Source organism: Doryrhamphus excisus, chromosome 20 (assembly GCF_030265055.1).
Source record: "Doryrhamphus excisus isolate RoL2022-K1 chromosome 20, RoL_Dexc_1.0, whole genome shotgun sequence".
Classification (NCBI taxonomy): Eukaryota; Metazoa; Chordata; class Actinopteri; order Syngnathiformes; family Syngnathidae; genus Doryrhamphus; species Doryrhamphus excisus.
This window is the reverse complement of record NC_080485.1, coordinates 1757407-1785344: the sequence shown is the minus strand read 5'-3', so window position 1 is coordinate 1785344 and position 27938 is coordinate 1757407. Positions and strand designations below refer to the sequence as shown.

The following is a 27938-nucleotide window of genomic DNA, read 5'->3' as shown; positions in this document are numbered from 1 at the left end:
AGATAATTTGTTTCAATTGTGTGGTCACATGCTGCAGGCGATGTTTCTAAACACACGGAAAAACATACATTAGAGTCCCCGATTGGGTTCTAGCAGCGGTCTGCTTTTTTCTTGTTAAAACATATTTTGCCCTTTTTCCTCCTTGTTACTAACATGCTTTGGAACAACAAACTAACATCATTCATGGAATGTGTCATTCTACTAACCAGTATGGTCTTTGCCGTTTTAACAATGTACTAACAGTATTATTTATGACCATCATATATGATTTGAGTAACAATCGTTATTCTGTTCACAGTTTTTAATTTCCTTTCTCCCCCTTTTCCACAAAGCACTCAGGCATTGGACACGCTATGGTAAACAAACTACATTGTTCGGTAGATATCATAATTGTTTCTTAGTTTGGGTTTGCCGTGTGTTTGTTTCTTTTTTTTTTTCCTTTTTTTACGATAGACGTCATTCACAAAAAAACACAGGTAAATTGCGATTGGTACTCTTCTGCTTTTAGCCTTTCTTACCTTTTTCATTTTGTTTCTTCATTCTGTTTATTTTATTCCTCCTCATGTTCTTGTTTCCTGTCCAATTTTGTCTGAGCTACCCATTTTGGAGCATCATTTCTAATATCTGAAATAATCGGGATGCTTTGCTGTCTGGCCGGCCAGATGAACTTTTGTTCTCCAATCACTTTGCATGGCATGCCTTTTGACTACATGTTGCGTCAAACTGCCCATTGTCAGCATACATGTGACAGTTGAGCTGTGGTTGTCTTTGGTGCTTCTCTGGTGGTTTTCCATGCCTTGTTGTGGTTTGGCAGTGTCTCATATGTTTCTGCATGCATCTGATGGACTGGCAAGCGTGCTAGCATACATAATAACCCAATCAAAAACTTTTTCTTTTTGTGTGCAAATAATCAAAAAGAAAAGACGGTTGCATGCATGCATATTTTGTCTGAAATGTACTTTGTTCCTCTCTTATGAGGTGATTGCACCTGTCATAGCATGTATGCCTCGAAACACTTAACGTAATGGCACACTTTGATTTCTTTTCAAATTTCCAGACGTACTAACACATGGCTAAGTTAAACTAACCCAGTTGACATTCTACTAACGCCATTTTTGTGTCTGCTAAACAATTTTACGTTGCAATACTAACACTTTATCCTGGATAGTTCACTAACACTAAAACTGCCTTCTTTTGGGGGTCCTCCAACTAATCATCTGGACAAAATATCTGTAGACAACAAGAAAAAAGACGCAAAACAGACATGAAAATGGGTTTCTGGAAGAAAAAGAGGAAAATGTCTGTAACTGGAAGAAAGGAAAGTATTTGCATTTTAACAACGTAGGCTGAGTGTAGCGTTTCCTCTTCCTGTGCTTTGTTGTTCAGGTAACAATATCCGTGGACGGAATTCTGACCACCACGGGATATACACAAGAAGACTACACCATGCTGGGCTCTGATGACTTTTTCTACGTTGGAGGGAGTCCAAGCACAGCGGACCTGCCTGGATCGCCAGTTAGCAACAACTTCATGGGCTGCCTCAAGGAGGTACAGTAAATACTGCTTACAGTAAAGGTGCAATCTGAGGCTTGTGGGGATTACGATATCACTTTAGGATGCAACAAAACCTCCCTCCATAGCAAGTGGAAGATATTTTACATCCACTACTTCAGGCTGAGAACATTTCTCAATGTCCTACATCCCGAGTGGAGAAAAGTGGTCAAGTCAAGAGGATCAGCACCGCTATATAATTCTATATTATTTACTGGCTCGCATGGTCTAGTTCAGGGGTGGGCAAACTACGGCCCGGGGGCCACATCCGGCCCGCCAAGTGTTTCAATATGGCCCGCCTGTTTTTTTCCAAATATTTCATTTGAACTCAACATACAACCTGGCATCGTGGCTTGGGCCAATTTTTGGATGGTTGAGGTAGCTGCTTTATCAATTTCGTTATTTGATGTGGTCTGTTACAAAATGCTCCTGTAAAAAGGGACACAAGCACAATAATAATAATAATAATAATAATAATAATAATAATAATAATAATAATAATAATAATAATAATAATAATAATAATAATAATAATAATAATAATAATAATAATAATAATAATAATAATAAATAATAATGTTGTCAATAATGATAATAATACTACTATTATATTAATATTGTTGTTAATAATATTAATATAATAATGGTAGTAATATTACAAAATACTCCTGGAAAAAGGAGCACAAGCACAATAATAGTAATACAAATAATGATAATAATACTACTATTATATTAATATTGTTGTCAATAATAATATAATAATGGTAGTAATATTATTAATATAACAAAATAATAATAATAATATAATAATAACATTACTATAACTAATAATAATAATAATTCTAATAAAAATAACAATAATAATAATAATAATAATACATTGAGAAACACACTTTACATCAAATAAATGATTTCAAAGTGCACATATAGCAGATTGCATGACACTTTTACATGTAAAATATGTGTAAAAATATAGGTGTGAAAATGGACTGTTACGTGTAAAATACTACATAATCCCCCCCGTCAATTTTGTTAAATTAATGCGGCCCGCGAGTCAAAAAGTTTGCCCACCCCTGGTCTAGTTAATGTAAAAACCCCTAAATGATGCATGTTAGGTTAATTGGAGACTCTAAGTTGTCCACAGGTGTGAATGTGAGTGTCAAAGTTTTATTCGTGTATATGTGGCCTTTTGATTGATCCGCCTCTTAAGCGCAGTCAATAAGTAACATTCATCCCAGAGACTGGGTCACCAATGTCTGGATACTTTGTTTGGGCACTGTTGGCTGTATGATAACCAAGACGGTGTACAAAAAAATCAGATGGATTTTTGGTAATGCGATTCGGCGAAAAATGTTTAGTACCAAAATCGAGGTTCCGCTGCATCAACTTTCTTCATGCTGTATGACTTGGGATCTGGTCCATCCATGACTTGGGATCTGGTCCGTCCATGACTTGGGATCTGGTCCATCCATGACTTGGGATTTGGTCCATCCACTTAAATCAGACTTTGTTGCTTCTCTATGATGTGGTCTATAATGAGAAATGTAATTAGTCAATAGACTAGAAGAGGAATCATTCATTTCTCTACCATATGGTAGATAATGTATGCTTTCACATTCAACTGCAGCTGTATTTTTTAATATCCTGCTTAATAGGGTTTGTGACCTATATCATTTACTTAAGAACACTTATGGGATGCATAAAGATACCTAGCGCGACGAGCCATGCATATATCATTCTTTCAGTCTTCTTCTCAGTTAGAGCACATGCCTTAAAGTGCCTGGAGGGCACTTAATGAGCTTAAGGACCACATCTATACGTACTCAACAGCTTCTTAACAAGCCTAAATGATCAGTAAAGGCGCTGTATTTCTTTTGGGTGACGGGTGTTGCCAAAAAAAACGATTGGTGTTGGTGCTTTGAAGAATATTGCTATTGATTCCATTCCATTGATACATGCAATACATGTGAGCTTTAACATAGTTGCATGTCCCGTGGCTGATGGATGACCTGTTCCCAAGTGGAAACATTTGTGTGCAAATCCCAGTCAGTAGTTGCCATGACTACTGTGTTGGTTTTGATGGCAAAACAAACACTTCATTATCACTACCCTACCTTGATGACAAGTTAGCGCTACTCTTGTGCATCATTGCATCACAACCAAAGCTACTTCAATCTAAAACATGACGTCTGTCAACAATTTGTTTGGGTTTATTAATGCTATCTGCTGCCAATTCAAGGCTAAATGTCATAAAATTTCAGATTCACGGTCGTATGTCCACCACATCCACCGCCATACATATTTTCTTGTGCACAACGTAGCACACAATCTCAACGTTGGGGCAAAATGGCTTTCTTCACTTTTAATGAAGCATTTATCTCAGATTCAATGTCACATAAAAATTCATGCAAATTGTGGGAAACAGTTGCTGACAATATTGGAACGTTTTATCCATCCATCCATCCGTTTTCTATGCCGCTTAACCTCACTGGTCAGCAGCCAATCATAGGTCACTTTGACAAAGTGAACGAGTTAGAACTCATCACTTGTCCCTTTAATTGTATGATGATGTCATTGTTTATTGAAATTTACATCATTTATAACAGAACTGGGATTGGGAGCCCTATAAAGGAGTAGCTGGGGCTTCTTTGGGGAGGGCAGCGCTATGGGTGGCTGTGTTGCTGCAACCCCATATAGTACAGTCTTCCATTGATGTGAGTGAATAGAGTTTTTCTTGTTGTTTTTTTAGGGGGGATAATTCAAGTAATTGTTTGACACTGTCAATTAAATTTGGGGGGTTTTAGTGTTTTTCATAAGTTTGAATCTTCCTTGTTAAATAAATGTGCCAAGCCTGGGCGAACTGTAAGTCTGCCTCCTTAAATTGTTTTTGGCCTTCGGACACCATAGACAAACCATTCCCACTCACATTCATACCTATGGACAATTTGGAGTGGCCAATTAACCTAGCATGTTTTTGGAATGTGGGAGGAAACCGGAGTACCCGGAGAAAACCCACGCATGCACGGGGAGAACATGCAAACTCCACACAGAGAATCTAATCCTGGTCTTCCCACGGTGTGGCTTACATGCTAACCACGTGTTCACCGTGCGGCCAATTTAGTTTTATTAAATGTTAATTTATTTAGTATCCTAAATATTGTAATTGTGTTATAATGGCTGATTTGTTGTTTCAGCCATGGAGGCTGTAGTGATGTAATGCTGTCTATTTTTTATATACTGTATTGCATTAAAAAAAAAAAAAAATGTCACCCTGTCTGGACATACATCAAACCAGAGTTGAGTGCGCTAGCCATCATGCTAAAAGGCCGAGCTGTCACCTTTATGTGACTTTTAAGACTTCTGGAAGTGAGGTTGCGAGTGTATTCTCGACAGTCACATCAAATTAAAAGCACACCATGAATACATTTTGTGCTCCAGGCATACGCTTTCTTTTTCCGAGAGATTATAACATAACATTGCGTGTGTGGGTGACAGCAGTGTGCTGCCGTGAATTGTGCACTGAACAAATATGCACATTAGCACTCAAAACAGACACAATAGCGTCATCAAACCTTACCTTTATGCATTCACACAGCGCGTCAGTATTTGGAAACAAGGACGAGGTGAAAGAAGAACGGGGAAAAACATAATCCTGTCTGTGCCGTGTCAGAGAAAGTTAGCGCATGCACAGCACCGGTGCATTCAAGGACCGAGGACTGTCAAACAAAACGGGGAAGGTTGCTGCTCTCTCAAACATAATGAAACAAAACAACATAAACAAAGAAAAATGGCCCGGCCCTCCGCCAGGTACGCCCAAGTGCTCCAGAGGACTTCCGGATCCGTAGGTCTGCATTTACCAAGTGCATGCAATCTGCAGACTGTATCTGGATAAGGAAGTCTGGATTGCATTGACATCAGTTAAACGCGGTAGTAGAAAAAAAATCAAATAAAACCAAGCATGCAGAACCATGCAAAACGTTTTTTCTGGGCTTCCAAATGCGCCCACTAATATCTGACGCTTTGGCATATATTTTTTATTTGGTATAATTTAACACAAGAATACAACATTATAACAACATTTATTGGTCCGAAAAGTTTAAAAAGTATAATAGGGCCTCTTTATGACCCTGCCAAATTGACCACAATTAATGTATCTGTATGTGAGGCCTGACCATATGTTATACATATTAGAAGAGGGGAAAAAATATTTATCACTTGCAACTATAGCAGCTTAGAAAAGAATGCAGAGACACATTATTTTTTTGCAATAGGACTCATCTCAACATATTGTTTTGTATGTACAGTGGTATAATTAACGCATATAAAATCAGTCACAATGGATTTGGAATATAAATCAGTTGGGTCTCATCTCTTTTTATAGTCAGACACACTAGATATGGCTCATAAACATAATTCTCCAAGCACATACTATAAATTCCCATTGGTGGGATACTGTAGATGCATCATCATATGAGGTGCACAGTGGAAGTAATCCAGTTTGACCAACTCGATATACCTTAAGTACTTTTTTTTATGCTTTAACCATAATATGACAAGCCTCCGCTTTCATTAAATATCACATGATCCCATGTAGTAATTTTCCAGTTTATTGAGGTCAGTGTTTTAGTTCCAGCATTCTACCTGAGAGACTATTGTCAGCTTTCTCCAAGATCATATTTGTTTTGCTGAACCTCAACAAAATACTGCATTCCAAAAACACTCAAATGAGGCCATTCATGAATAACCCTACTTATCTTTTATTGGAAACCCTTTTCCTAAAACATTAAGAAATGTCTCATTAGACCATTGGATGTTGTTATTGGAGGAAAAAAAGGAGCCTTGTCATTACTGCTCCACTTACTCTAGATACGCTTTCATTATGCAGATTGGATAATTATATGGTTATTGCTGTATCTAATTTGTTTAAGACCCATTACAGCAGCACTCTTCTTTCTGCAAAGTGGTCCGTGCCGTGCCCCCTCTTCACACAATGCCGCTACTATTTGCTTAGCGAAGATGCTTTCATCATTTTGGTTGTTGATTTACTTATATAGGCACCCTTTTACTGTGTATTGTAAGGTAGGCGAGCATATTGTATGTTTTGATGCATAATTTACTTAAGCGAAATTTGGGTTCGCACGGTGCACCGCTGCATGCTCTCTTTAGCATATTACCTCAGTATTGTGCCCTAAACACACAGCCTCCACGTAATGGTAGGAAGATGAAAGCATCATTCTGAATCATTTTGAGCATTTTTTTTGTAATGGTGCATGACACAGGATATTCTATGTGTTCTCTCAATGCAGACTTTTATTTGTGTCCTTAAAGGCACCTGAATTCTGTTTTATGTTATTCAAACAATGGGGCTGAACACCATTTGATTGCACAAATGCTGTCAGTGACACCAGCTCACATTTACATTTTTAATCCCAAGGGTTGCTACCTGATTGAAAAGTTTTCTTTAGTCGTTATTTACTTGTGAACTTGGCTGTTCTGTGTTTTACAATTTGAGTACCAATGTGATCAAAACTGTAGAAAAGCTCATATTCATGCAACCTACTCAAATTAAATTGGGAATTACTATTGGATGCAATATGTTGGGAACTTAAAACAGTCAAATGTCCTCCATCATGCAGAACTGAATGATGGTCTAACAGTGATATGTCTCCCGAGAGCAGAGGCCTAAATTACACTGAGGGACTATACTAAAACAACAAATAAATACACAAGTATTATTTCAAAAATACAGACTACCGCCTATTATTAGTCCAAAACATGCATATTTAAATGATTGTATGTGGTTTTGGTCTAAATGAAGCATCTTCAAGCATGAAACCGGGTAAAGGAGCTAAAATACAAATTTCAATAATTCCGAAGACATACTGTACTCACACATCAAAGACAACGGCCTGCGTATGTTCATCTATCTAATGTAGCACCATTATGAAACATCTGCAGTGTTTTCACAGCTTTGTGTATTTGTGTGTATTTATAATCTACAAGCACATAAATGTTATTACTATACAAGCGTGTAGTAAGAAAGAAACTGGGATTTGAAGAGATCGCACAAAACCCTTGTGATTTTCTCCATGGCTTTCATGACGAACGCTAGATTGTTGTTGGAGAGACTGGCTTATCTCTTCCTGCTTCCGGGCTTGTATGTTTACAGTGAGACACGGTGAAATATTGCTTACAGTGTCCATGAAAAGGCAAGACAATTGTTTTTGTGTTTGGGTATTTCATTACATTTCACATATCCATTGTCTGTTCTAAAGATTAATAAGTGAAATTAATTGCATTTGCCGCCGCTCATTATTGCTGTCCTGACAGCTCCTCAGCTAGAGTGAAATTCATTGCCTCCTTTCTTCATTATTTTTTAAATTTCTGTTACCTACATCATTGTCCATGTCATTAAGGCGTCGTACTCATGTGATCATTTTTAAATGAATGTTTTTTGTTACGCGTTCACCTGACACAACGGGTGTTGCAACGGAAAGAGTAAAGCAAAAATGGTTAAATACGTTAAAATAAAGTAGTACTGTATTGCAGTCGATATGTACTGTGTGTATTTGTTGGCTAATGAGGCGGCAAACTTGCGCATTCCCGTTGTTGATTTTTACGCCGGCCTTCTCTCACATTAAGCAGCCGCAACCGTTTCCTTCAACAAGTTTAATATCTTTACATTATTAATGCTTAATATAATACATTGTCCCGAGTGTAAGTGGCTGTCCTTCTGGTGCATTGTTCATCTTTGTGGTGGTTTTTAATTGCCTGTTATGTTTTTGTCCATTTTCCAACTGTGCACAAAATCATATTTTTTTTGTTTGTTTGTGGCCTGGACACAAATATTGAAAAAAAACAAGTAGTTATTTAGTTTTCTTACTTTTGGTTTTATTTTGGAAAAAGAAATAATCCAAATACACGGATGAACACAATCAGCTTTTGTGGCCGTTACCCACAAAACTCGACTCTGGATCCCCGACATCACTTCTTCTCCGCCTCTTTCAGGTCCCGTAGGGAACACATTCATAGTAACACACGAGCATAAGTCTTATTTACGTTTTAAATGGCTTATTTACTCTTACTGTGTCTACTACATTAGTGTAAAAGCGACTATAGTGGCTATATCATGGTGTGATGGCTCCGCAGGTTATATTCCTTCAAAACACACTATTGTGTGTTCCCACTAGGGCTTCCTAAAAGCATTTTTAAACTAAATTCCAGCATCAGTGCCACTGTATATGTTGGCCAACATGCACTGAGATGTGGGATCTTTTATACTAGAAATACTGACAGGCAAAATAATAGTAAGAAAATATTTCACTTGACGTGATCATGGCTTCTCTTAGTTTGTTTGGTCCCAGGCATTAGAAGCCTGATGTACATAATGCATGCTGGGTGAAATAAAAGTACTATTTCACGCAAGTTAGCCATTAACCATCCTATACAATCCGTTATAGAGCGCTGCAGACTCCCTTCTCCGTGTGGGCCTCATCAGATCAATTTTTGGGGAAGCAGAGCACAAATAAGAGTAAAACACAAATACATAAATTCCCTCAGGCATCCTGGCTCACTGCACTAATTACTTTAATGGTACACTGGTCACATTTATTTTCCAATTAAATCCGACACACCTATAAATTGTAAACTTACATTTAGCGTTTTCTTTCACCATCCGAAAAATGGTAACCTTGTACATTACAATAAATAAGATCTGCATCTTCCTTCTCCTTTTCAGACAGTGTATGTGTAAAAGTGCATTTGAAGGCTGACTCCAAGGCGTCCATCTTTTTCTCGTCAGGTTGTGTACAAAAACAACGATGTAAGACTTGAGCTATCAAGACTGGCCAAACAAGGGGATCCCAAGATGAAGATCCATGGTACCGTAGCCTTCAAGTGTGAGAACGTGGCCACTCTGGACCCGATCACCTTTGAGACGCCGGAGTCGTTCATCATCCTCAACAAGTGGAATGCTAAGAAGACGGGCTCCATCTCCTTTGACTTCCGCACCACAGAGCCAAATGGACTCCTGCTTTTCAGCCATGGGAAGCCAAAACAGCAGCCAAAGGATTCCAAAAGTCCCCAGACCCTCAAGGTGGACTTCTTTGCCATAGAGATGCTGGATGGACACCTATACCTGTTGCTGGACATGGGCTCAGGGACCACAAAGACCAAGGCGGTCAATAAGAAGGTCAATGATGGCGAATGGTACCATGTTGACTTCCAGCGGGATGGCAGATCTGGTAAGTCCAAATCATTCTTTGGAATAAAAAACACCAAACATCTATATGACAGACATGGGAAATAACATGGTTTTCCTGGGCTAAACCATTATGGTAAACCATTATGGTAAACCATTATGGTAAACCATTATAGTCATGAAAAATTCTAATTGCTCATGGAGATGTTCACCATTACCATCCCTATTGTCCTTCATTAACTTTACCAGTTAATCAACCAACCAATAGGCAGCAGCTCTTCCCTGAATATAATACGCTTCTTTTACTGCGATAGCATCACAAATAAATACTGTTTGTGTAAAATTATACAAATTACAAATACTGCAATATGCAATACAAGTTACGGAAAATTTTCAATATTTATGTTAAACATTTTGTTTCAACAAATGGGATACACGCAGGCCTCACAGCTAGGAGACCCGAGTTCAATCCCACCCTCGGCCATCTCTGTGTGGAGTTTGCATGTTCTCCCCGTGCATGCGTGGGTTTTCTCCGGGTACTCCGGTTTCCTCCCACATTCCAAAAACATGCTAGGTTAATTGGCCACTCCAAATGTGCCCTGGGATTGGCTGGCCACCAGTCCAGGGTGTACCCCACCTCTCGCCCCAAGACAGCTGGGATAGGCTCCAGCACCCCCACGACCCTTGTGAGGATAAGCAGTAGAAAATGAATGAATGAATGAAATGAATGTTTCAACAAGTCATTAAAAATATGATCAATACTTGATACTCCTACAGGCTGATATCATTATCGGCAAAAAAAACAATACTGATATGACTTGGAATATATATGTATATATAACCCTAATTATAACTGGAATTGAAGGCGGGGCTCTGTTTTTTCAATTTTGTGGTTTCACTGTATAGCGTTTTTTTTTTTTAATATATGAATTAATAAATCATGTTGGTTCGCAGTGGAATATGGCTGATTATTATCTTTTCAAATGCATATTTAAACAAATGTTGCATATTTGTCTACATTAAGTATTTTTAAATATAAATACCCCAAAAGAAGTAAAATGCATTTTTAAAGCATTCAGAACATTTAAAGACATTATGATTTGTCGTATTCTATACTGGTCAGTAATGGTACCGTAATATTTGATCGCCAGAATAACATGCTTTTATTGCAGACTCGAATTATTTCACAACAGGCCTGGTATTTCAATTAACCAGTTAACTATTTAACCACTGAAAATCAACAAGTCTTTCCTCTGCAAAAGACAAAAGCTTTGTTAATTCAGCAATAATTTATGCAGAGTGAATATGGAATGTATGGAATGTAATTGAGCGTTATGACAGTCTCACTCTACCGTTGAAATTGTGACCCTCAGAAGGAAGAAATGCATTTAGCAGCAGACGCTTGGTTTTCTCGCTTGAAATGGGGCTTTAAATATATGCCATACGTCAGCCTTCCGGTCATCTTTGCCACAATATATTTTTTGACCCCAATCCCGACGTGTCCCCTAAGCTCAGGTTTGATGCTCTGGTCCCTTTTTGATTTGGTTATCTAAGCAGCAATTTGTTAGTATGTGCTTGGAGCCAAGCCCTTGCAATGTCATGCCATAAATTAGATGTACTCCTTGACCGTTTTCTACTCTCCAGCTCAAGAGTTTGAATTTCGCTTTCATTATAGCCTAAAGCAAGACCAAGGTTTGAAGAAATAGAGCTACATTTGTAAAATAGTGGCTTTGCGTAGCAATTCAGGTGTAATAAATGGAGATGGCTTTTCTTTGCCGTTTTTTTTTTTTTTTTTTTTGTAATTACACTTTGCTTTGCTTTGCAAAAGGACTGATTAATGTGTCTTGGACTCCAAAATGACAAGGAAACAAAAGCAACATCGCTTTTATTATGGCGGGTCAAAGAAAAGACATTTCCTACATTAGATGGCGCTCATTATCCGTCTTGCCCACAGATACGTCCTACAGAACATTGACTTGTGCTTTTTCTAGTCACTGTTCTGTCTACCCTGTCTACGTTTCCATGGAAACAAGAGGTAGTGTCTCCCAGGACCAAGACAGTTGCTGCACGGTGCTGTGCTGAGCTGTGCACTAATGACATTTAAGAATAATTTATCTTGTTTTCATCAGTCATAGCATCAGGGCTTCCACACTGAAAGGAACAAAAAAGGTCTCTTTAACATCCCGAGTGAGAAGACTCACAAAACGGTTAGCCTTGCGACTCAAAGTTTCCGTGTTTTCACTTGAAACATTTCAAAATTACCAACGCTGTTTTATGTTGCCCCCCACCCCCCCCCCCCCCCTTTTTTTTAATGCCAAACAGCCCTTCAAGTGAGCAGCACTCTTACATCTCACATTTTCTGTCTTGAGATTCATATAAAGTTGAGAAGGAAAAGCATTATTGTTTGATGCGCTGCTGAGCTCAAATGGAGGCATTGCATTTTTTGGCACTTTTCCCCTTCATTCTGAAAGCCCCCATGCAGGGTTCACTCTCACACAATCATTTATGCTTCAATCAATTGCAGCTTTTGTGAGCAGAACTGTAAAATTCACATTAGATTGATTTTTTAAATGTAAGTTAAGTTGTGGCAGCATTAACTGTTGCTGTCAGTACAGTGGAAATACCGAAGAAACACACGGCAGAAGAGGTAGAGATCGATGGTAGGCAGACAGACACTAAATTAAAGGCTATGTAGCACAAGTACAATGGCATGGAGTACAATAAGTAATGAATACAGTAAACCTCGGATATATCGGACTCGGATATATCGGAAATTCGCTCACAACGGACAGATAAAAAAGAACCGATTTTTCTGTAATGCATTTCCAATAAAAATTCATTGCATATATCGGATTTTTTATAACGGATTTCGCCTATTTCGGACAAAATCTCCAGTCCCGTTCCAATGCATTTCCATGAAATTTCCCTGGCATATATCGAATGGTCGCATCGTGGCGCTCCGATTCGCCGAATCGTGACAGGCCGCTATACGACGTCATTTGCAGCGTTTGCAGCGTTGCCTGCGCGTCCAGGTACATTGGAAACATAGTCAAGGAAGTGCCTTTTTATAACGGATAAAATCCGATTCACGCATATACCGGATATAAATCCGATATATGCGTAAAACGGACATTTTCCGGTATACGCATATAACGGATTTCGCTTATATCGGACAAAACCAGTGGGAACAATTGAATCCGATATATCCGAGGTTTACTGTAGCATGAAAGCGAGCAGAGAAGTTTGCTTTAAAAGCAGAACACCTTCCAATTATCGCACCTGTATTTTTCCGTTGGGCGTCTTACTTTATTTTATTTTTATTATGTAATAATTCACTTGGAATGTTACTTGCAACATTTGCCTGCACAGCCAGTGAAGGTTGTAGCGTGACGACAGATCTGTTAATATGTCAATTCATCTTGCTGTAACCAAACAAGATGTAACAAAAGCTAGCCAGCATCACAGACTAGACTGGGTTCACCAATGGATGCTGCAACATCCAGGATGATTATTTACCTATAACCTATAACCTATACCTATATTTACCTATAACCGCCATTATTGGAGAGAGGTTGTATGCCCCCGTTTTCACAGGATACTCTTTTTTTAATGAAAATTATTGCAAAACATGTCTCTGTTTTCATTATCTATCTCTTTTCTTCTTGTAAACAAGGAACCATTATGCTTTTTCCACTTTCCTGACCAATAAATGTAGTTAGAATGTTGCATTCTCCTGTTAAACTTTGCCAAGGTTTCAGACAATGAGGTGTGCACATTTGGAAGTGAGCCCTGAAAGAAGTTTGGGATGGCTCAAAACCCTCGGTTTCAAAAGGCGTGGTAAAACTGCCTCTTCGTGATGTCACAGAGGGGTGGACTTCCTTATATTGCCGGACCGTTTTGGCAGGAAGCCCAAATGAAAGGAAATACTGGAATAGGTGCACATTCTGCAAGATCTAAAGTTTTTGTGTTGGTTATTGTGTGTAGCAGCTCTATAGGAAACCACAACTCAATACAAAGGGTCGAAAAATGAGCACAATAGGTCCCCTTTAAGCATTGCGCTGTACACTGATGGGGTGTTTAAGTGCACTGTGTATTTTAGACTTTTAGAGGAATCTGTCTTTTTTTCAATTTTTTGCAAAAAAGTTGCAAAAGTACCAAATATTTTTGTCAAAGATGGTAAGAAAGTCTATTGAATTCATCAAGAAAGTAATTGTAAGTATGGAAGTAGCGTCTTTTACAATAGGACTGTAATGTCAAGGTTCCTTGGTTAACACAGCTTGCAGGGGGAACGGTTTAATGGCGACACATAACGATAGTGAATTGGACCAGTGTGTGCAATGATTGTACTTGCAGTTTAAGTTTACAATAAAGGTCAAGTGAGCAAGTAGACTGCTCTAAAGATCCTCTATAATGGACAAGAGTGAAAGTGCATCCACTCGTCTTCGTTTGCTCGTTTCAGTAAAGGTAAAAGTAATGTTAAATGTCCATGTATTCTTTTCATACGTCATTTATATATATTTCACATTTCTTGCGGCATTCATTCATTTCATTCATTCATTTTCTACTGCTTTTTCCTCACTGGAGCCTATCCCAGCTGTCTTTGGGCGAGAGGCGGGGTACACCCTGGACTGGTGGCCAGCCAATCCCAGGGCACATATAGACAAACAACCATTCACACTCACATTCATACCTATGGACAATTTGGAGTGGCTAATTAACCTAGCATGTTTTTGGAATGTGGGAGGAAACCGGAGTACCCGGAGAAAACCCAAACAGAACATGCAAACTCCACACAGAGATGGTCGAGGGTGGAATTGAACCCTGGTCTCCTAGCTGTGAGGTCTGCGCGCTAACCACACGACCGCCGTGCCGCCCGACATGTAAAGCTACAATTATTCTCAATAAAATGTAACTGTGTCAATATTTGTTTGTCTGCAACAAATATTTACATAATTTCTTATGGGAAACATTGCTGTAGTTTACAGATAATGATGGGTTACTGACAAAAACCGAGGTTCAACTGTATTTGTGAAAGATGAAGTTTGAAAAATAATTTATAACATCATGATTGTCAAAGTGGAAAAGAAAGCATCACGCTCTTTGACCAAATGGTATTGTTTTAACAAGTACGTATATTGCTAATAACAGCAGCAACGGAACCACTGTTTTAATAGCAAATTGCATTCCTTTTTTGCATCGATGTGGTGTACATAAAAATTAAATTAGGAGGTTGCCTACAGCCGCAGCTGTTAAAGTGAATGTATTTTGGCCCAGCGGTAATTAGTGAGCCTGGTGGTTATTTGCTTTTGTAGACCACATCCCTGGTGACTACAGGAGACGTGTTTGATTCAACCATCAGTTTTTTCACGTCATATTAGAATTGAATTTTTGCTCGGATTAAAGTAGTTATTTACAGGAAAATAAAAAAATCTAGTAGGAATGAGAGTCAGAAAGCCAAAACAAATGGTACAATTAGCTAAGTTTCAGATGTTCTATTAATACTCCAGCACATCACTGAAAAGTGCACCAGAAGAGCCAGATGTAATTATCTGCAGCCGGGTCTTCAATGAGCAACACTTTGAGCTGCGTTTGTGACAATAGCGGATAATGACTCCGCTCTATTTATCTGAGCTGGCTCTTTCTGCAGGAAGGAAGTGAACGGGCGTGAATGAAATGGACTCCGGCTCTCAGACAGCATCTTCTAACCTCAATACATTAGAGACGCTAAGCGACACTGCTTTTACGGGAGAGCTTCTGGGCTGAGTGCTGTGGGTCACAGAGATAGTACATGAGCATCGCTCTGTTGTGAACCCTACTTCCTGCCGCAGCGCAAATACTCTTATGGCACACATACACATAAGGGACATGGCCACACGTACTACATGCGCATATACACACTGAGCAACACATCTTCGGAGCTCTCTCCCAACAGAGAATCCAATCACACAGAGATTTGGCCGTATCGTCCTAACTGGATTGTAGTAATCCCGGGTTTAACACATTTTGGGGATGTGTGCGTGGGGTTAGAAGGTATCATGCCAAGCTGCGCCTGGCTGCTGATGCAGGAAGTGTGAGAGCTGTCTTTTAGGATCCGTGACCTCTACTTTTTTAATAGCAAGCCAAACCTTTGGAAGCCTTTGGAAGCATTTGGAAGTTGGCTGTAAGAGGAAGCATCATCATCATCATCATCATTAGTCATTAGTCTATTGTGCACACTTTGATCACGCTTACTTACGATCTCGGTTCATCCTCTGCATAAGTCTGCAGATGTTGCTATTGTGCTTCTTCATCTGTTCTCTTATCTGTCATTGTGCTCCCCTCCCCGTGCCCTTTCCAGACATCTTTATCTCCATGTTCCCATCTTGTAGTAGATCCATCTCCTCCTCTTTTTATGCTCTGCAGCATTCACACACACACGCATATTGCCCCTAACCCTCGGCTATGAATAATGTTCCAAACATAGTCCTAAAATGTGTGCGTTCCGATGCTCCGTGCTCCTCGCCTGGTGATGGCACACATCCCATGAGATTCTTTAGTGCCTTCTGACAATGTAGCTTACCGTGTTTACACACTTCCTTTACAGGACTGTGACAAGGAAGCAGAGCACTCTAGCCCATCTTTTAAATATGCTGACATCCTTTCGTCTCCCACTTGCATCAATTTAGAAAGCCAACCTGTGGACAAAAACATCCTAGTTAGATTATTCATGCAATAATAGCGTTCACATGTTGGATGCGTCTAACGGAATGTGAAGTCGTTCAGTGACGATGTTTACTCTTTGTTGGGGCTGCAATGAACAACTTTGATATGCCAACAGAGAGTCGGCTCATTTGGTTGGCATCCGGTACGTCTGTTATACCGATTGGATCGAAGGAATACAATACATGCCAAACCACCTTGAGCTTACCAAACGGTGATATCCGACAGAGCACATAGAAATGGTGGGTGGACGCTCCCATCACAAACCACACTGACCACACGGATGTTGACACTTCAGTTAAGTACCTGCTCTCATCTGAGAAAAAGTTTCTTCACTAATGAGTTTGATGTAGTGTGCTCATTAGCTGGAACCTGAAGGGAGCTGTTCATTCTGGCTGTGTAGCGGGCGGCTCTTGCCAAGTGTGCAAAGCTTGGAAGTCACAACAGATGTGGCTAGAAAGAGCAGGGGCGGCGGGTGGCAGCGGGGAAGCACTGGAACAGATGCCCGGGGCTAAGACCCTGAGAAAGGACTACAACATGTGAGTGTGACCAGGTTAATAATTTCCGCTCGGGGTCCTTCAATGTTTCTCGGTCAGTGTATGCAAAACATTGCTGGCTCACCTTGAATATTGAGAACATATGTATATTTAACAACGACCACCTCGTGGCGATAACGTTTTTAGTCGCCGCAACTGCTCAACACATTTTTAACGGCGTATGTATGGTACATATAATTAAATGTGATATGCAGATTCATGCATGGTAATATCTGGTGTAATGAAAAGTGAAAGGTTGCCGTAAGACCCTGATAAAATTCATTTGGGGTTTGAGGCTTTTTCTTCCAACACAAACAGTTTGAGGAGAAAATCAACTTAAAAGCTCTGCTCCCGTTTCACAACAAACAGTGAGGACATTTGGCTGGAGGCAATAAACTATTAGCCCCGTCATATCTTCCGTTGCATGCATCTGCCACTCAAAATGCAAATTATTATTTTATGGCAATTTATTTTGGGACATTCTTAACCTATTTCTCTGCCGCTCTCCCCTGGCAGAAGCATGCTGTATAGATTACCGGATGAGGGCAGTGAAGGCAGCAGCCATTAATTAAAGATCCACAATGGCTCCTGAACCAAAAGTAACAGATCCATATACAAATTAATCACCCGGTCCGATTCCCACAGTCAGGCATTCCCTTCCTCAACTTTACAGTCCAGTCATGTCCTCTGTTGTTTACCGTGCTCCAGATCGAGAATTAAACCTGAATGAGAGCGATAAATCATGGTGGCGAAACACACAAACTCTGGTTGCGGGTTTATGTTGGAGAAGCAAACAGAAGGAGAGTAGAAAAAGGCTGTAGTCCGTTAATCAAGTTCAAAAAGATGGCCGCTGTTTTTTTTTTTTTTTTTTTTAACAAGTGGCAAAAATGATTGAAGGGTCACCAAACTTTTATTCTCCTCTGCTCGCTCCCTTTTTTATGGGCGCCACTTTAAGACAGATGAGATTTATTAGGTCAAATCCAAGGGAAATGGAGGAGGATGTTAGGGATCCCGGATTAGGCGGCTAATAGACTAGCTGCCCTGTGATTAATGTGTCTTATCAACACTCATCAGTCTTTCTAAATGAAGAAAGCCCTGACCCTGTCCAGACAGATAACACCAATTAGGCTAGCATCGGACAATCTTTAAACGGTTGCATGTTTTTTGTAAATGTGAAGCCAAAAAAGTAAAACGGAAAAATATCTGTGTGCATTTTCAGGTACCATCTCTATCAACACCCTCCGTACCGCCTATACAGCCCCTGGAGAAAGTGAGATCCTGGATTTGGATGATAATCTTTACCTCGGGGGCCTACCGGAGAATAAAATGGGCCTGGTGTTCCCCACTGAGGTGTGGACTGCTCTTCTCAACTACGGCTACGTTGGCTGCATACGAGATCTATTTATCGACGGACAGAGCACGGATGTCCGCCGCCTGGCTGAAATTCAGAAGGCTGCGGGGGTCAAACCCTCGTGCTCCAAGGAGCCTCCCAAACAGTGCCTGAGCAACCCCTGCCAAAACAATGGCATCTGCAGAGAAGGCTGGAATCGATATGTATGCGACTGCTCTGGAACTGGATACCTCGGTCGCTCCTGTGAAAGAGGTAGGTTCCTTTTGGTTGTCTCCGAGTGCTGTGTTGGGGGTGGAAGGGGCTGAAGAGGTTGAGCGAGTTGTCCAGAAACCGCAGGTTTTGCTCCATCCCACTCACTGTTGTAGTGTCTTTGGGCAAAACCCACCGTGCCTCCAGTGGAGACCACGTGGTGTATGAATGTCAATCAATGCTAGCTGGTGCAAATTGGCATCTATATGTTTACCAATGCCAATGTTTGACTGTGGCGTCGATGAATACAGGCGGTCCTCAGTTTACGATGTTCCACACCAAGTTTTACGGTTACGACGGATGTATGATTTCAAAATGACATTTTGGTCTGTAAACTCACTCGAGAACTAGTTAACTGAAGAATGAATTGTGTGCATTAGCTAACTTTTTGCGCTTAATAATGTCTCCCAAGTGACAAGTGTGCCAAATAAAGGGAAATCCCTTAATAATAAACCATAATAAGTTCAGAAAGAGGAGAAATGCCCTTTTGATCAGCATTCAGTGATTATTGAATGCTAATGGATCCAGAGGGATCTTGGAGTCTGTACGCCGTTACAAGGATATCTGGGAGCTTATCCTTCCGGAACATCTTGGGACAATATTTTATGAAGGGAGGACAACCACATCATTGGGATAAAAGTAAAGAGTTTTTCTCCTTTTCTTTCTTTCTGTTTCATTTATTTATTGTATTTGATGTTTTCTTACTAAAGCACATAAAGTGTGCCTTAAATATTATAACGTACTTCTGAAACCTCTGATTTCTACTTTTGTCAATTATTTATTATGATTTCATGATTTATACTAATAATAAAAATAATTTGACCACCTACTATACCCTCATTAAGTTTTGAGTGTATAGATATTTTTAAAGATATATTTTAACGTTCTTAACTGTCTAAGTATACAAAATGTATAATAAAAAAGAAATACAACCTTTGATACGTGACATAGGCAAGGACACAAGGAATGATGTTAAGTTATGAGTAGTAAGTCAAACGTACTCCCAGCTAAAATTTCACAAGCTTTCGTCTCATGAGATGTTTTGCAACTTCTGAGGCATATTTTTCCCCCAAAATGTTGACTGTATTGTACAATTTTAGTTGTTTGACTTTGGAGGTTCCACGGTGGATTTTGTTCGTTCGTTCGTTTGTTCCTTCCTTCCTCCCTCCCTCCTTTTTTTCTTTCTTTTTTTCTTTCTTTCTTTCTTTCTTTCTTTCTTTCTTCCTTCTTTGAGGTGAAATGTATTGCTTGTCCAATTGCTGTATTGCTTGTTCGTTCGTTCCTTCCGTCCTTCCTTGAGGTGAAATATATTGCTCATCCAAAGCCAGCAGGTGCTTATTTTTTTGTCTTTTTAATCCAATATTGTGATATTGCACCACAGGCAAAACCATGCTGAAAATGATTTGAAGAGAACACTGTTCCAACATGTCACTGTGAGTTGGAGAGAAAAAGACAGGGTTTGTGGAGCGTTGAGTGTCTGACTGTATTGAATGGCAAGTGGCTGATGCACCACTGAGACTCACTGCTGGTCATATCCAGCATGCACAATAGCCTGCAAATTGGCTGTCTTCTGTTAACCTTTTAACTCATCAAACCACTCGCCTGTGCCCGGATCTGGCACAGAATACTCATCATTTGTCTTCCGGAGGAGACAAATAAGAGTGAGTGAACGTCCACAAGGTCCATGCGGTTCCGTGCGGATAAATGACGTCATTTTCGCACCCACACCCCCCTTGAGCGGCCCTTTTCATGCGGAAAATTCCCGCTTCGCGCACCTCCACATCTTTGTAACTACATGGAGAGAGACGCGTTGGAAAAATAGCAGACGAGCAGGAGATGCTCTCAGAAATCCCGGCATTTATAAAAGGCAGCCTACCATGATGCACAATAGTTAAAACATAAAAAAACACTGAAACAAGTTGTGCTTTAAAGGGGAACTGCAATTTTTTTTATTTTGCATCAATTTTGCATTCATTCACAATCGTTATGTGAAGCATGAACACATTTCTTTTTTTTTCCTTTTGTCCAAATTATAACTCAAGAAAACAAGTTAATATGCACTAGCTTACAATGCAGTCAAAAAAACAACAATGTTATATCCTGTGATATACTGTACACGCAGTGATCATGCATTAACATGTACAGTGATGATAACATGTAATATTTGCAGTATATTGCCTTATTTTGATTTTTTAAAACACTACCGAAACGTCTTTCCTGTTGTGTTCATGAAATATGTTCATGTTTCACATAAGGAATGTGAGTGATGGGCAAAAAGCCAATAAAAGTGCAGTTCCCCTTAATGTCAAGTTGTTTTTTTTTATTTTATTTTATTTTGACAAACACAAAAACCCTGTACTTTTTACTAGCACAAAAAAAAAAAAAATCTATTCTAAAGGACGACTGGACCATCCTCTCTTACTTTTCTGTCACAACACAATTGTTCTTCTTCAAGACAGAGTATAGAGTATAAAGAGTATAAGAGTAAGAACACAGAGTATAAAGTCACAAACGGCCTCTTGAGCGGATTTCCGTGAGTCTCATTAGTGTGGAAAGTCTAACTCAGCCTTTGGGCTTCTGCATCTTGGCTAGCCCTGCTATGTAGTAGTCCATAGTCTTTATTAAATACAAAAAACTTACCAAAGATTTATACAAAGATTCTCTCTACTGGGGATCATTTATTTTTGGTTGAGTTATGAATCCATACTTTTGATCAAACCTTTCTGGATTCCAGAGATGTCTTTGGGGTTCATGAAGTGCAAAGCTCAGCAAGGTTGCAGCAGCGCTTTTCTGCTGATATCAGCTTTTTTGGCCTTTGACCAGCAGATTACTCTTTGACTTGTTTGATCAAAATCTAGCGTGTGAGAAGGCCAAGTCATTCTCTTGCTAATATTATTTTTGCAAGGGCTGTAAGTGAATGTTCTGGGTTATTGACATACTGTAGAGTAAGCAGACTGTGTGACTAAAGCGTAGTACCAATATACTATAGTGTGTATTGCATTTTGAAAATATGAATAGCTTGCATCATGAGGATGTGTTCTATTCAATAGTGTATTCATGGGTTGTTGGGAAATGTGGATGTTTACTCGATGTAAAGCTACTGATCAACAATAGAGAATAGCAAAGAAATTAAAATATGCATAATCAAGGCAAATGTCACAACGAACCGAGGCATGTGACGACGTTATCATGGTGCAATGCACTTCAGATTATCTCGGTGGAAAACATTCTGCATTGCTATCATAGACTTGATGAAAACATGGATGTACTCTGGCTTCCAGGTGAGTTGCTAAAGGGAGGGATGATGTTTTCCCGTTACTGTACTCTGCAAATAAATGAGTACATCACAGTGAACATGCCCAAATTGTGTCCTATAGCGTCATATATTTTTGTCTTAGACATGGAATTTGCCAGAGGTGCACAGATTGCTACTGGAATCTTTTTCCATTCCCCATGATGACATCATAGAGCAGGGGTGGGCAAGCTACGGCCCGGGGGCCACGTCCGGCCCGCCAAGTGTTTGAATACGGCCCGCCCAATCTTTCAAAAGTATTTAATTTAAAGTCAACATACAACCTGGCATCATGGCCTGAGCCAACCTTTTGATGGTTGTATCAATTTCGTTGTTTGACATGGTCTGTTGTTTACAAAGTGCTCCTGAAAAAAGAGACACAAGCACATAATAATAATAAAAATTAAAATAACAATTATTATATTATTATTATAACTATTATGATAATTATATTTATTATATCAATGCTAATTATTATATTAATTATATATAATATTGTTATATTTGCATATTTTACATAATAATAATATAATAATTATTTTAATTTTATTTTAATTATTATAATATTTTATTATTTTTAAAATATTTAAATATAAATATAAAATAATACATAATAATAGCAGATTGCATGACAATTTTACAGATACAATAATACCAGGTGGACTGTTACGTGTAAAATATATAGTCGTGTGTGGCTCGTGTGTGTTGCTGTAAATGGGTTCCGGTGGTCGGGGAGCTGAGTGGGGGGGGCAAGAAGTGACATTAGGGTTTAGTATTGAGTTTTAGCTTGCCGTGGGTTAAAGCCGTAACAGTAGCCCAAGTTAATGATTCAAACCTGCAATAAAAGCCTGTTGTGTCGGTGATCAAGTCTGGTGCTTGTGTATCTCACTTAACATTAAAGTAACATGACTGACACCGAGTGACCACTGTAGCATACTACATATCACTTTAAATGTGCCTTCCGAATGCCTTACGTTTGTACAACCAACATGATTTATTAATCAATGTATTTTTGAAGGATTACTGTATTCTGTACAATATATTTAAACACATGACACAAAATCACTCTCATACATTTGGTAAACACAGCAAGCAGCACCATTTGTGACACGCTGGAGCAGTGGGAACGGTTAGAGGGGTAATGTGCAGGGGCATCAAGGGGAAGGTCACACTGTGCATATATCCTTGCTATCTCGGTGCTGTGGGAATTAAACCTTAGACCCAATGGCCACGTACTGCATTGTTTATCACTGGTCCAGGCTTAAACAGGACAGTTGAACTGTTATCTAGAAACCAATGGGTGTTTTCACTTCATGAATTTGTTGGAAAACAACCTCACATAAGTAATGGTAATGGTAATTGTAATGGTAATGGTAATGGTTTTATTTCATTTGAACATGCATCAGATTCCAATTGAGTGCATCCCATAATCAGTTCCCAGTTCCACATGTCCAAAAGGAGTAGGAAGAAGCAAAGCTTATTAAATCCTACCCCTCCATCTGGTACTTTTACAATCACTAACTGTTACATTTGTTCACTTCCTGCTTTCCATAATACAGTTTAAGGTTTTTTTTTTGTTTTTTTTTTTTAATAATGCACCTCGTAGCGAAGTACTGGGTGATATGAGCATCCAATGCCATAATGGGTACCATAGTGCGTGTCAATATAGTGATATATATAGCACATCATGACTGGTTCAAGACTCTTCATCCTTGGATTTAGCAAACATCAACTGCTTGTATTGTTTCTTGAATTGGCTCATCGTTGTGCATTGTTTGATTTCCTTACTCAATCCATTCCATAGTTTGATTCCACATACTGAAATGCTATGGCTAGCATAACGTAGTCCTAGCATAGAAGTGTTTCAAATGGAATTCTTCCCTGAGATCATATTTCTCCTCTCTTGTAGAGAAGTATTGGATGACATTTTTAGCTAATTGCTTATTTTTAGCCTTATGCATTATTTTAGCTGTTTGAACATGAACTATATCAGCAAGTTGAAGTATTTGTCATTTTAGAAATAAGGAGTTAGTATGTTCTCTGTAGGCGGCATTATGAATTATCCTTACTGGCCTTTTTTGCAGTACATTTAGCCAGTGAAGATTGCTTTTATAGTTATTAGCCCATATTTCCACACAATAAGTAAGATATGGTAGAACCAGAGAGCAATAAAGAGTGTGGAGTGATTTCTGATTGAGAACAAATTTTGCTTTGTTCAATATTGAAATATTTCTGGCCACCTTATGTTGTATATTTGTAATATGAGGTTTCCAGCTCATATTTTCATCTATTGTGATCCCCAGAAATGTATTTTGGTTCACCCTTTCAATGTCTACACCGTCTATTTGTATTTGCTGGTGCGTGTCCTTTCTGCTGTTACCAAACAGCATGATTTTAGTAGTAGTAATTAAAGTAAGTAAAATGCAAGTGGGATATACAATATATGCGTGTATATATATTCATAAACCTGCTCATACCAAATAGAGATGCAACACACATATAGTATGAAGATGTATGATGTGTAGTATTGTAATGCAGTTAACACTAAGGCAGCACAGTACAATCTTCACAGTACTGCAGTACTGAAGAGCTTTGATAGAGAACCTGTGATGAATGTGCCAGTTGAGCATTGCTCTGCTTCCCCTCCAAGTGTGCTCCAGTTCAGGCTAATGAGATGACTGGAGTATGGGAAATGTACGTACACGAGGCTGTGTAGACACCGGATCCAGATTGTAACGTGTCTGAAAGATAATTACTTACCTGGTGAGTGTTGGACCTTGGGTCCACACAGGCACCGTCCACTTGGACTCGGGAAACAAAATCTCTGTATGTTCACAGCCATGAGTTCTTCATCATGGTTGCGCTTTCTCATTCCACATTCAAGCGTCTGACTGTTTTGGCCTGTGCACTCAACTCTCTTGTTTTCTGGCTGTGTCTGCTCCGTGTACAACGCTGGCTTTAGTGTGGAGTGAGTGGGAGTAGCGCTGTGGCCTGCTGCCAGCTGTTTTGATGGCTCCAGATTGCCACGATGCCGGTCGGATGCAGCAGGCACCAGTAGGCAGAGGAGCTGTCAAAACAATTACCCCGGCTCTCACTTTCCCAAGCATGGTGTACCCCCCGGTGGCAAAGTACAGCAATTACATATGGTGTAGGCGGAGGACCACGACAATGTAGCTGCAGGAACAGGGGGTGGGGTTCGCAAAGAGAGGCATGAAGCTATTTGCCCTATTTTGAATGATTTTAATTAAGCAGACAAAGCAGTTTTGCCATGCATCCCAAACGTCTACCCCCTTCATTGTTAATCCGCTTGCTAATTAGCCCAAATATTAGTGTAGGGCCAAGGCCGCTTACCAGATGGCTTGTTGCCCGACATGCACATATTCCCTAATGAGATATGGCATTCTGGGTATTTGAGTGCAGCCAACACCTGCATTAAATGCACACTGTTGATCAATATGCAGAAGGCTGTTCGGGTATGCAGCCCAGGCTACTGTATGTGCTCAATACGCATACGCATGCACTTTGCAGATAGCCGCACACGGCAGTAGGTCGCTGCTCTCATGTGTGAATCACTGAATAACAGCAATTGTAACGCATAATTAAGTCCAGGTATGGTTGCATGAAAAATGCAATATGTTGCTCCCGTGAATTAGCATAACCTGCCAAGAAGTCCACATGTGCGATATCAACCTCAATTTAACACGGTGCATTGCAGTGCAAATTAGCCTGCTGTACGCTTTATGGACAAATGTGTTGGACTAGCTCATTTGTCAGCTATTAAGAACATGACAAAGTTAATATTGTGACATTTAATTAATCTGTTTTAAAGATACCCTATTATGCAAAATTGAGGTTTTAATGATATAATAAATATAAATACAGTATAAAAGCTGTTTATGAAAAATGTATTTTCTCCCTAACTTGCTTGCTCCACTTTGGAGAGAAACATGGTCGGTTTTGAAGTTCTCTGGATATTTAAATTCTTTTCTCATGCATGGACATGATACTATTTCTGACCCCCCCTCATGGAGGACAACTTTGTAACAAAACAAAAAGGCTTCAAAAAGGTTTGCTAAAATTTTGTGTGTTGCTAAAATTTGTCAACCATCTACTGTGTTATGCTGCGACCAGTCCTCGCCCAAAATCAGCTGGGATAGGCTCCAGCATGCACTACGACCCACGTGAGCACAATCAGTATAAAAACTAGATGGCTGGATGCTGGTTAAGTGCAGGGCTACACGATACACAACGTGTGCACAAATGGACTTCTTGGAGTCACGCTGTCAGAGACAAGTGTGGACAAACACAGATCATTAGCATTTTTGCATCTCACAAAAAGTGGGTATCTACTGTGACCTCCAATGAGTTGACTATAGCATCCAGCAGTGAGTACAGATGTGCAGCCTTTTAGGTTGGAAAGCACGGAAACTGATGTCAGAATAGAAGAGTTGTGGTTTCATTGGCTCTCAATGGGAATACAAATTGTCACATGACTTATCTGTTTGATGAAATTTGCCCTTTTTACAAGAAAACATTATTTTGGACTTTATCGTGATATTCTTGATAGCCGATATTCGTCAACGGTGAATGGACACAATGATACCGTTTGGAGCTTTCCTGTTGCTCAAACTCAGCGGCCATACTGTAGGCATACTGAGCCAACATTGATAAAGAATATCCAAATCCCCTCACTTGAATAGTTTCCTTTCCACATGTGTAACTTTAAAGTCCGCTTCTCAGATTGTGTGCATTCCAAGAATGCTGCACTAAAGGGGACGCTGTCTTTTGAATTATTGATGCTATCCTGTTGTCGTTTCCTCCTGTTTATCCCAACTTTGGACATATATTTCCCGAAAGCCTTTGGCAGTTGTTCTCCAGCAAAATGTAAATTGGATTGGTCGCAGTGCCCTGATACCTTGGCATGCACATCACAATCCTGTGACATGCAGCTGACAGCTCCCCTCCTGCAGAGCCTCTTCTCCTGAGGGGAGTACGGAGGGAGAGAGGGAGAGAGGGAGAGGGAAAAAGTGCGTACTGTTTGCCTTTTCTTCCCCTTGTTAGTATCAAAGCCTAATTTGTCACATCACACACATACTGTAGCAAACACATGCTGACTCCTGTGAAAGCATGCAGAACAATGGCGTTCTGTGTTTTACAAGGAGGGAAAATGAATGCTTAGTTTAGTTTGGTGGCTTCCATCTGCCCTGTGACAGCCTCCTGTTGGGCGCATTGACAGCCTCATTCTGCTCAATTTATTTAGATGCGCCTTCGGGATTGCATTTTGGAGTGGTGCTCACTTTGGATTAGGAAATGATTCCCACACATTTTAGTCTCCATATTGTCAAGTATATCTCGACTTGAGGGGTGATATACTGCTTATGCCTGTGGTGATGACACGTTAGGAATCAGCTATCGCTACATTGCAGAATGAATACAATGGACCCACAAAAATATATGAACATAATGAAAAAAAAAATCATTTTAGAAGAAGATTTACAATTTTGAAAGATCGATGTTGTAGTATTAGTATTTGAGTCAAAATAACATCATTTTAGGTGCATAAAGTTGAAATATCAAAAGAGAAGACAATTTACAAAAAGAATGTTGAAATATTTTCAGAAACAATAGCAATAATGGAAAAGAACAACTGTAATTTTACGATAATTAAGACAAACAAAATATTGTGAGAACAATGTCATCATTCCAAGAAAAAAAGTTGAAATAGTTGGGAAAAATATTAACAGAAGAAAGTCATATTCTGACAAGAAAGCTGTAGTCTTACATGAGTAAAGTCATTAGGAGGGAAAAAAATTGTAGAGAAATATTAAATATACAGTAAACCTCGGATATATCGGATTCAATTGTTCCCACTGGTTTTGTCCGATATAAGCGAAATCCGTTATATGCGTATACCGGAAAATGTCCGTTTTACGCATATATCGGATTTATATCCGGTATATGCGTAAATGGGATTTTATCCGTTATAAAAAGGCACTTCCTTGACTATGTTTCCAATGTACCTGGACGCGCAGGCAACGCTGCAAACGCTGCAAATGACGT

General features: G+C 39.5%; 1 protein-coding gene across 14 annotated transcripts in view; it reads left to right on the top strand.

The window, feature by feature from the left end:
• Positions 1-27938, top strand: part of LOC131107920 (neurexin-1a-like) — a 282890-nt gene that overhangs the window by 101389 nt on the left and 153563 nt on the right. For 9 of the 14 annotated variants that reach the window (XM_058058402.1, XM_058058406.1, XM_058058399.1 and 6 more), the window contains 4 exons: positions 333-356; positions 1387-1548; positions 9353-9794; positions 18206-18589. In XM_058058402.1, the coding sequence (XP_057914385.1) occupies positions 333-356; positions 1387-1548; positions 9353-9794; positions 18206-18589 (1012 nt within the window). The remainder of the gene's footprint in view (positions 1-332; positions 357-1386; positions 1549-9352; positions 9795-18205; positions 18590-27938) is intronic. The other 5 variants (XM_058058407.1, XM_058058403.1, XM_058058401.1 and 2 more) reach the window with 1 other exon arrangement.